This window comes from Geotrypetes seraphini, chromosome 8, assembly GCF_902459505.1.
Source record: "Geotrypetes seraphini chromosome 8, aGeoSer1.1, whole genome shotgun sequence".
Taxonomy (NCBI): Eukaryota; Metazoa; Chordata; class Amphibia; order Gymnophiona; family Dermophiidae; genus Geotrypetes; species Geotrypetes seraphini.
In genome coordinates, this window is record NC_047091.1 from 82,197,489 (window position 1) to 82,208,395 (window position 10,907).

The window sequence follows — 10,907 nt, forward strand, 5'->3', positions numbered from 1 at the left end:
TTGAGCTGGGCAGGGTAGATGATACTTTATATCCCCATTGGTGCTTATATTCCATGTTTATATATCATTCACAGCACTTTAACAACGCCAACATGTGTGTGGAGCAAGGCAAAGGATCAGTTCAGTTCTCTGTCTTTTGAATACGATCTTGGAGAATTTGCAGAATGGACACAGATTTGGAGGCATGCATTGTAGCTTGATTTTCCCGCGTTTGCAGAAAACTCAGTTCTCCTTCAGGTCGGTCTCTCTTGTATATTAAGAGCACTTCGTCTGCGGATTTATCACTTTAGTGTTTTCAGCTTTGCTAGCACGAGATGTCTGGACGTGGCAAAGGCGGAAAAGGTCTGGGTAAAGGGGGCGCCAAGCGGCACAGGAAGGTTCTGCGCGATAACATCCAGGGCATCACGAAGCCTGCAATCCGACGCCTGGCGCGCAGAGGTGGCGTAAAACGTATTTCTGGTCTCATCTATGAAGAGACTCGTGGGGTGCTGAAGGTTTTCCTAGAGAATGTCATCCGAGATGCCGTCACCTACACCGAGCACGCCAAGCGAAAGACCGTAACCGCTATGGATGTGGTATATGCCTTGAAACGCCAGGGCCGCACTCTGTACGGCTTTGGAGGTTAAAGAGTGTCATTGACTTTTCAGTTCACAAAACCCAAAGGCTCTTTTAAGAGCCACCTACGCTTTCAAGAACAGAGCTGTAATCTCAGTGTCTTTTTTTTTTTTTTTTGCTATCTCTTGCAACAAATGTCTTAGCCACGGAGATCTCAACCGTACCTCCTTAAATATGTTAATTCAAAGCTCAGATTTCATGCTTTCAGGACCGCATTTTAGACCCTCTTTCCACTTCTGTAAATGGTATCGTTTTCTAACCCACCGCTCTGCACTCACAGTCTTATTAATAAATTTGAGGAAACACTTCAGCAGGGCCCAAGACAGCTGCCCTAACCTCTAGGCTATTTTCTTAGCTTGTAAAATAATCAAGTTTTATCACTCTTTAGTCTCGACACTTTTAGGCTCTGATGGACCCTAGTGCTTCTCATTTTATGCTGAGACTAAAAGTGGCAGGGTAGCTGCCTTGGGCCCTGCTGATCTGGGTTCGAGACCAGGTTGAACCAGGCAAAAATACTTTTTTATGCCCAGACCTCCCTTAGCTGAAGCGTTTTCTAAAATTTACTATTCTTAAGACTGACAGCATACACCCGTAGTGTTAGAAACTGCAACAGTTACAGCGCTGGAATGAGGGGCATGCAGACATGAAACCTGAAATAATTGTTAATAAATGAACATTTTTAAGGATATGAGGCTGAGATCCGCGTTTTACCCCTTCCTGGGAAGACGCGCACTTGGGTGTTTTATGCTATCTTATTTAGGGTATGCGGACATGGGGGCTAGCAACGAGGTTTTAAAAACAGGTGAGGGGAAAAGGAAAACACCTCGCTCAGAACTTTGAAGAGAAGTGCTGTATAAACTAGAATTCCAACTCTTTATGTGCAGCAGGTGGGTGGCTCTGAAAAGAGCCTTTGGGTTTGGTTTGTCGGAGCGTTGAGACTAAAGCCAGCATATTACTTGGAGCTGGTGTACTTGGTGACTGCCTTGGTGCCCTCGGACACGGCGTGTTTGGCCAGTTCACCGGGCAGCAGGAGGCGCACTGCGGTCTGGATCTCCCTGGAGGTGATGGTGGAGCGCTTGTTGTAATGAGCGAGGCGGGAGGCTTCTCCGGCGATGCGCTCAAAGATGTCACTCACGAAGGAGTTCATGATGCCCATAGCCTTGGAGGAAATGCCGGTGTCGGGATGAACCTGCTTCAGCACTTTATATACATAAATAGCGTAGGTCTCCTTCCTTCGTCGCTTGCGTTTTTTCCCATCTTTTTTCTGAGTCTTGCTTACCGCTTTCTTGGAGCCTTTCTTGGCTGCAGGAGCTGATTTGGCCGGCTCGGGCATCTCGGTATATTTCCTAGGCGCTTTGAAAAATAAGCAAACAGAGTATGCTGAAGAAAGGCCGATGGCTTTATTTATAGTATGTTTATGCAAATTCGTTTTTCTGCGCGCCTTTCCTTGCTATTGGACTTAGCTAAGTGTTGGGATAGCCTCGGTTTAAATTCTAGAGTGGGATTGGTCCGCGAGCCTCATAGGCGGGGCTGAACTGGTTTATCCAATCAAAAACGAGGTAGTGAAGCTTTATGAAGGTATAAAAATTCAGAGACTGAAGCGATTGAGATTCTTTTATTCTCAGAAAAGCCGATTTGAAAATAAAATGTCTGGGCGCGGCAAACAAGGAGGGAAGGCTCGAGCTAAAGCCAAGACTCGCTCGTCCCGAGCAGGGCTGCAGTTTCCCGTAGGGCGCGTGCACAGGCTGCTGAGGAAGGGCAACTATGCTGAGCGGGTGGGTGCCGGCGCCCCGGTCTATCTGGCAGCGGTGCTGGAGTATCTGACCGCTGAGATCTTAGAGCTGGCCGGCAATGCCGCGCGCGATAACAAGAAGACTCGGATCATCCCCAGGCACTTGCAGCTGGCCATCCGCAACGATGAAGAACTGAATAAGCTGCTGGGGAAAGTCACCATCGCGCAGGGCGGCGTCCTGCCTAACATCCAGGCTGTGCTACTGCCCAAGAAAACCGAGAGCCACAAAGCGGCCAAAGGCAAATAAAGCTGTCCCGTTGAGAGGACGTTAACCAGAAACCCAAAGGCTCTTTTCAGAGCCACCCACTCTTATCATGGAAAGAGCCAGTTTGCTGAATGAACCCGGTTTTGTTTTGTAAACACTAGTTGTAAACTAGGCAAGACTTAAATGTACTATATGGGAGTGGGTGTGTTAACTGAACTAGCCTTGCTCACCGCTGCAGTGTTTTGGCACACCTGAAGGTTATAAGGAAATGAAGCAAAGTGTTAGCAGTAGAAAGATGTCAAAGAAAAGCGAGAAAAAAACATGACACAGCCAAAAGGATAGCTATATCAATGGGGTTTTAGAAAAGAAAGTAACAATGGGTAGGTGACAGCTTTGAGCCGTCCAGGGAAAACAGGGTTAGGAATAAAATAATTCCCTCCCACGAACACCACATAGCACCACGAACATAGCAAGAGCGATTTGTTAAGGCTTCTCTTCCGGTCTGGGCAGGGAAGGAATTCTTATCTGACCAATCACTTCACAGGGCGGGCTTTTCAAACCTTGCCAACGAGAGCTGTGTCCTGAACACTCTTTTAAAGACTTCTGTTAGCTTTTTTTTTTTTTAAGCACTGATTGATGGTTTATCGTTTTCTAGAGCGCACATGAATCGGAGTGTGTGTATATATATATATACACGTCTTATAGCCCGTTACATTAACGGGCTAGAATATGTGTGTGTGGTTTTATTTATTTTTCTCTCTCCTTAGCCGCTTTCTGTATTTCTGTCTTTCTTTTTTTTTCCTTGGCTGTCCACCACCACCCTTTCTCCCTTCCTTTTACCTCCCCTGTGTCCTCCACCACCCCATCACTGCTCACCTTATCCAGCAGCACCCCTTTAATTGATCTTTTTATGTTTTTATTTCATTCTTGTCTCTGTTTCTGGGTTCAACTCTTAGTTTCCATTCTTTCTTCTCCTCCCATGCTTTCTGCGATTACATTCTTTTCTCCTTCTAAAAATGCATTTCCTGTTGCCTCTCTCTATTCTTTTAATATTCTTACCAGACCGTTTTCCTTCCACTATCCTATTCAATTTTTCCCCCTCCTAGGTTTTCCATTGCTGTCTCCTAGTTCCATTTCTGCCTTTTCCTTCAGCCTCACCATCTAATTTCTCATCCCTTCTTCTTACCAGGCTTCTTACCAGAATTCTTCTTACCAGGCTTCTTCATTTCTCCTTATCTGACCCTTTATCTTGATCTTTCCTTTCCCCTACTTCATTTCTTTTTCCTTTTTCCCCATCTAATTCCTCTCCCCCTTTTATTACCCCCAAGCCAATTCTCTTCTTCCCTTCCCAGATCGGATCCCCCATGAAGCATAAGAGTGCTTTGTTACATGTCTGCCTTTTACAGCTGCCCAGGCCAGAATTTCACTTTAACAGCGTGAGACACTGTAGTGCTGCGTGACTCAATGTGCCAGTCGAGCCCAGGCAATACATACACTTCATGGAATGCTGGGGGTGATGCGGGTGGTCTCTCTGTCTCTCTAACCGGCGGCGCCATGTCCTGCCTGGTCGGAGCGAGGCCGGGCCATTCTTTGCTCATGCTTCACGGGTGGCCGAGGAGGGCCGAGCGGCTCCAGGCCCACAGCTCTGTCCCGGCGGCCTCCGAGCAGCAGCGCTGATGGCAGCTGCTCGGCCTAGACCTGGGGTTGGTCGTTAGCGTGAGCGGACACTGCGGGAGCCCTTCTCGAGGGGGCGATACAGGCTGGTGAGGAGCTTCGGGGGCTGCTGCTGCTAGCCCCGGAAGAGACGGAGCGGCAGAGCTGAGCTGGCGGCAGAGCTCTCGTGTGTATCCCCCCTCCCTCTCCGGTGTCAGCGCCGCTCTCCCTCTCAGCGGGCCATGACGGACCGTGGCTTCTTCGCTCCAGAGCTCGTCAGTGGGGCGGAGAGCGGGCGCAAGGGGATCGGGGCCATGCTGCCAGTGGGACAGCCCCAGCCCTCTCCCTCCTCCCCTCGCGGGTTTGTGGAGGCAATTGGCAGCTGTGTAGCTGCTGCAGGCCGGAGGTTTGTGTTTGTCTCGCAGTGGGAGGGTTGGATGGTAGGCTCAACCCGCCGGCCCCAGGGGGTCCGCCCGCAGGCACGACTGGTGGCCGTGCAGTACCTCCTTGGGCAGCAAGGGTCGGACGCGCACCGCCACATGCACGGGGCTATCCTCGACCCGGGGCTTCGGCGCCATTGATGGAAGGAAAGAGCCGCGAGCCGCGTAGTCAAGGAAAGCGCGCCCGCTTCATCTCGTTTCTTCGACGGCCGGCCCCCCCCCCCCGGCCCCGACGAAAGAAAGGGCACTAAAACTACCGGAGAAACGTTCTGCGAGCATCTTCCTCCCGGTCACACTCGCTCCGTTTCTCTTTTTTACGATTCGGGTCTCTCTTTTAGGACCGGCGATGAAGACCATAGAAGTAATTCCGCGCTGTGGAGGCGATCAGCGGCTGGCTGCGGTCCCGGCTTGTGGAGTCGATCCTGGTGACGTAGTATGCGCGCATGCGCACTCTCGCAGGCACAGTGCGACAGATCAGATATCAGGGAACACGCGGCGAGAGTGCGCATGCGTGGCTAGCATTTTATTATTATAGATGTATAAAAAGAGAGTGTGTGCAAGCAAAAGTTAGGTCATTTGATCCCAGATTGACATTTAGAATAGAAAGCAAACTGACCTTCATTAAATATTTTCAAGGAAATAACAGAGTATGAAAAATACAGACAAGAAGTAAACAATTAGCACCACGATATTCCTAAAGGCTGCAGTGGTTAATCATATTTGTGCCTTCCTCCTTCTCCATGTTGTTCTCTTTCAGGTCAACCCTTCTACTCTGATTGCTGGCCCTCTATTATTGCCTTTGCCGCTCACTCAGGATGGCAGGATAAAAGGCCTACTTTTCAAAGTTTGTAAAATATGTTTATTTATTCATTCATCTGCTGCTGGAGTGGGGGGGAGAAGAGAGCAGTTTGGCAGAAGGATTTAATGATGTCAACGTATGGGTGAGGTAACGGCAAGGAATATGGGGCAAATGTGTGTGGAAGTGTATGAGGGAAGTCCAAGCTATGCAGATTTGTGCAATTATAGTATCTAAGTAACTCCTGGCGGAATTCTGCGTAAACATTTTGATAATTTTGTGCCTCTGTCAGCCGGGTCCCACCACTGCTGTTTCATGAAGGAGGGGGGAGGTCAAAAGGAGGGAATGAGGCCAGGCCTATGTAGGGAGAAGGAAGAGATGTGGCAGTTTGGAAGAATTGTGCAAAATTCTGCACAGTTGCGCAGAATTCCACCAGAACTTGTACATAAAACCACATCAATAGTGGTGCATTTGGAATTTAGTAAAGCCTTTGACAGTGCTCCACACAGGCATTTAATAAACTGAGTACACTTGCTATGGCCCCAAAAACAATGGACTGGATCAGGAACTGGTTAATTGGAAGGCGACAGAGGGTAGTGGATGCTGCCGATGGACACACTGAATAGGCCATTTGGGCCTTTATCTGCCGTCATGTTTATATGACTGTGAACTGATTATTTGAAATATTGTTTTGTAAAGATGCTGGTATTTGAAAGAAGCACAACAAAGTCACCTTTAGGCACATTTTTGTTATTTTGAGAGATATTTTTTTTAGGATTAAGTATGGGATGCTAGGGTAGGGGTTACAGTTAGCGGCTGCTGCCGGGGTTATGAGAGGTGGGCTGTGGGGAATAGGGTTTTGAGTCGAAGGAAGAAATTCCTTGGTAATACAGTGGAACCTTGTTTTGAGAGCATAATTCATTACAGAAGCATGCTCTCAATCCAAAGCGCTCTTATATCAAAGCGAGCTTCCCCATAGGAAATAATGTAGACTCGAATGATTTGTTCCACATCCCAAAAACTTTGTACTAAACTGTACTGTTTAAAGTAAAAATATTCATTTCCTTCTTACCGCCACCTTTTTCATGCTGCTTCTGCTTCTAAGATGGACACACAGGAGGCACTGATGAGATGGGCACACAAAATGCACTGATAGGCACAATGGAGGCCCTGATGAGATGGCACAAATCGTGGCTGGTGTGAGGCAGGAGAGGAGAGGATGAGGGTTATTGTGTAGGACAACTTAATCATTGCTATCTGTTGGCTCAGTGGAATCTGTTTCTTTCTGTGAGACTTTAACAAGGAACCTATCCAGTGATAGTTGCTTCTGCCTCCTTTTGAGGATTTCTCAGAAATGTGACAATGCATTGTCGTTAAACAGATTCATCGCTCGCACTGCTAAAGCCTTATTTGGTTGGTACTTTTCTACAAAATTTTGCACTTTTTCCCACATTTTAAATATCTCCCTAATCTCATTTGAAGTGAGAGATTCCTCCGTTTTGTTATCCTCCTCCTCAGATCAGATCTCCTCCTTCACCTCTTGTTGTTGCGCACAATGCAGATCCAACAGTTCATCAGTGGTTAGCTCCTGGCCATGTTCCTCCACCAGCTCCTGGATGTCATCCTCATTCATCTCCAGTCCCATGGTCGTCCCAAAGGACACAATCTCATTGACAAGCGGAGTCTCATGTTCTTGAACAAACCTCTCCAAGCCATTGTCAAGAACGCAATCAGACCAGAGTTTTCTCCAAGCAGAAATGAGGGTTCTCTTGGTGACCCCATCCCAAGCTTTATCGATGATCTTGAGGCAGTTAACAATGTGAAAATGATTTTTCCAAAACTCTTGGAGGGTAAGATTTGTTCCATCAGTTACCTCAAAGCATCGCTGAAAGAATGCTTTGGTGTAAAGTTTTTAAAAGTTTGAAATGACCTGCTGGTTCATGGGCTGGATTAGTGGAATTGTATTTGGAAGAAGGAACTTGACCATAATGAACTGGAATATCTCCAGTAAGTCATCCTCTAGGCCTGGAGGATGAGCAGGAGCATTATCCATAATTAGCAAGACTTTGAGTGGCAGATTCTTTTCTAAAAGGCATTTCTTCACTGCAGAACCAAAGATTTCATTGACCCACTCAATGAACATGATCCGAGTGACCCAAGCCCTGCTGTTGGACCTTCACACAACGTTTAACTGGCTTTTCCGCATCTTGCATTTCTTGAAGGCTCATGGATTCTTAGAATGATACACAAGCAGGGGCTTGACTTTGAGATCCCCACTTACATAAGCACAGAACAAGAGGGTGAGACAGTCTTTCATGGGCTTGTGACTGGGTATTGCATTCTCTTCTGCTGTAATGTAGGTCCTCCTAAGCATCTTTTTCCAAAAAAGCCCGTTTCATCGCAGTTAAAAACTTGCTGCGGGCAACTTGCCCGAGCATCCAAACTTGCAGCCTCTCCTTACCTCACGGATGCCACTTCTCCTCTTAAAGTTATCAAACCATCCCTTGCTCGCCTTGAAGCCTTCTTCATTGTCTGTTGACTTACCTGGCAGTTTCCTTACAAGGTCGGTGTGCAATGCCTTTGCCTTCTCACAGATAATGCTCTCGCTCACAGTATCACCTGCGAGTTGCTTCTCATTAATCCATAGGAGAAGCATCTTTTCTACATCTTCCAGAACTCGTGGCCTTTGCTTTGATACTCTCGTGACTCCTTTTGCTGCATCTAGCCTTCTTAATGTTTCTTTATTTTTTAATATTGTGCAAATGGTTGATGTAGGTTTATTATAACAACTTGCAACGTCGGCCACTCGCATACCTTGTTCATGTTTCTGGATTATTTCCTTCTTAACTGCCACTGTAATCATCTCCTTCTTATTGCCTTCCTTTTCATGCTGCTTCTTCTTAGGGGCCATTCTTGCAACTTGCACTTCTACGATGGGCACACAGTTTATGAGATGTGCACTCAGGAAGCAATAGTGAGGAGGAGAAAAAGACGACGGAATCGCTCACTCAGGATGCACTGATTAGATGAGCACAGGCTAGCAACACAAGCTGCTTGTTTTGTTTTTATTTAATCTGTTGGCTAACAGCACTCGCTTATGGTTTCTTGCTTCTGGTGCCCAATCTTTTGGCTAACAGAACTCGGTTATGGTTTCAGGCTTCTGGTGCTCTCAGAAAGAGAAAACTATGAAGAGTGCCCGCAAAGGTGAGAAGAACGTCTGGATATGGCTAGGTTAAGGGAAGTGATGCCCGGATGGGCTGCTTGTTTGATTTTTTTTGCCACTGGTGAAAAAGAGCGAGTGCAGCGATAGCGAGGATGTCTGGGAAGGGAAACAACATGGCAGATACTTTACTTTGTGGACAAGGCCATTCACCGCTCCACGATGCTGTGAATGGCCTTGTCCCTGTACCCACGGTGACCAGGTTTTTTCCTCCATATTTTGGCGGGTTACACGTGGGTAACACTCACCGGGTCTTTATAAACGATCTGGACATTGGTACAACGAATGAGGTAATTAAATTTGCGGACGATACAAAGTTATTCAGAGTAGTGAAGACAAAGGACGATTGTGAAGATCTGCAACGTGACATAATCAAGTTTGAGAAATGGGCATCGACATGGCAAATGAGGTTCATCGTAGATAAGTGTAAAGTGATGCATGTCGGTAACAAAAATCTCATGCATGAATACAGGATGTCTGGGGCAGTACTTGGAGATACCTCCCAGGAAAGAGACTTGGGAGTTCTGATCGACAAGTCAATAAAGCCGTCTGCACAATGCGCAGCGGAGGTAAAAAGGGCGAACAGAATGCTAGGAATGATTAAGAAGGGGATAACGAACAGATCGGAGAGGGTTATCATGCCGCTGTGCTGGGCCATGGCAGCGCCCTCATCTGGAGTACTGCGTCCATGCAGTGGTCGCCGTACACGAAAAAGGACATTGTACTACTCGAAATGGTCCAGAGAAGAGCGCTAAAATGATTAAGGGACTGGAGGAGTTTCCGTACAGTGAGAGACTGGAGAAACTGGGCCTCTTCTCCCTTGAAAAGAGGAGACTGAGAGAGGACTTGATCAAAACATTCAAAATACTGAAGAGAATAGATTTAGTAGATGAAGACAGACTATTCACCCTCTCCAAGGTAGGGAGAACAGGAGAGCACTCTCTAAAGTTAAAAGGGGATAGATTCCGTACAAACGTAAGGAAATTCTTCTTCACCCAGAGAGTGGTGGAAAACAGGAATGCTCTTCCGGAATCTGTTATAGGGGAAAACACACTCCAGGGTTTCAAGACAAAGTTGGACAAGTTCGTGCTAAACTGGAACGTGCGCAGTTGAGGCTGGACTCATTTAGAGTACTGGTCTTTGACCTGAGGGCCACCGCGTGAGCGGACTGCTGGGCATGATGGACCACTGGTCTGACCCAGCAGTGGCAATTCTTATGTTCTTAATGTGCGGGCTGAACTGTTTGAATTGGTCACTAAAATGGAGGATTTGGAAAACAGAGCTAGAAGGAATAACTTCCAGATGTGAGAGGTGCCTGATACTAGTGCTTTTGGAGATGCCAGAGAGGTGGTCACTGGCCTGTGTAGTTTCCTCTTGAATATGGAAGACCTCGAGCATGGCATTGAGCGGGCCCTATCACTTGTTGGGTTCCCGCAACCCTCACCACTCTAGAGACATAGTAGTGTGCCTCCAGAGTTTCACCTTAAAAGTGTGCATTTTGTGCTGTGCTAGAGAGCTGGAGACCATCACCTGACACGAGTGTCGAGTGAGCTTTACCAGGACTATGCGTTCAGCACTTTGCAGAAGTGTTGCTCTTTCAGAGCGGTTACCTGAGCTCTCTCCAAAACTAACATCCGCTATAGATGGACCTTTTCTCTCAGGATACTGATCACTATCAACAGAGTCCAAAAGGAGATTATCCTCTATCTGAGGCCAAGTTGTTGCTGCTGAAGAAGGGTATCGAGATCGTGGATGAGCCAGGCATTTTGAAGGGTGCTCCTACAGTACAGCAACTATTGCCTGGATTCCATTTTCAGCAAGGTGGGAGATCATCCAGAGCTGGAGAAGGGAGTAGCCCCAGCAATGGTTGAGAAAGAGCTGACCTTTCCTGGGTGTGCTGTTACCCATGCATTGTGATTCCTGTTTCCGGACACAGAACATTGCATTGTTCCATTTTTGATAGCAATGAGGTAGAGCGGTAAGAGTTGGTTTCAAGTTTGTTTTTTTTCTTCTTGGTCTTGGGGTTTGTTTTGAAGGGAAAAATGGTGTGGATCACTTTGAGTGACTATGGAAATTGGATGGATTTGCTTGATTGTTTTAGCCGTAAGAGTATTTCATTGTTGAGCTTAAGGAATACCTACCTGTGTGTGTGTTATTTTGATGTGTGAATGGCTATTGGGAGCGTA

At 47.0% G+C, this 10,907-nt stretch overlaps 3 protein-coding genes across 3 annotated transcripts; 2 read left to right on the forward strand and 1 right to left on the reverse strand.

Moving 5' to 3' along the window:
* Positions 1-293: 293 nt before the first annotated feature.
* LOC117364911 (histone H4) lies at positions 294-681 on the forward strand. Its single transcript, XM_033954642.1, has one exon. It carries the CDS (start codon positions 315-317, stop codon positions 624-626), a length of 312 nt encoding a protein of 103 aa, XP_033810533.1. The 5' UTR covers positions 294-314; the 3' UTR covers positions 627-681.
* An 886-nt stretch (positions 682-1,567) lies between these two features.
* Positions 1,568-1,986, reverse strand: LOC117364909 (histone H2B type 2-E-like). The gene has a single exon (XM_033954641.1). The coding sequence runs from the start codon at positions 1,946-1,948 to the stop codon at positions 1,568-1,570; it is 381 nt and encodes a 126-aa protein (XP_033810532.1). The 5' UTR covers positions 1,949-1,986.
* Positions 1,987-2,246: 260 nt separating this feature from the next.
* LOC117364903 (histone H2A type 1) lies at positions 2,247-2,711 on the forward strand. Its single transcript, XM_033954636.1, has one exon. The coding sequence runs from the start codon at positions 2,262-2,264 to the stop codon at positions 2,652-2,654; it is 393 nt and encodes a 130-aa protein (XP_033810527.1). The 5' UTR covers positions 2,247-2,261; the 3' UTR covers positions 2,655-2,711.
* Positions 2,712-10,907: the final 8,196 nt, after the last annotated feature.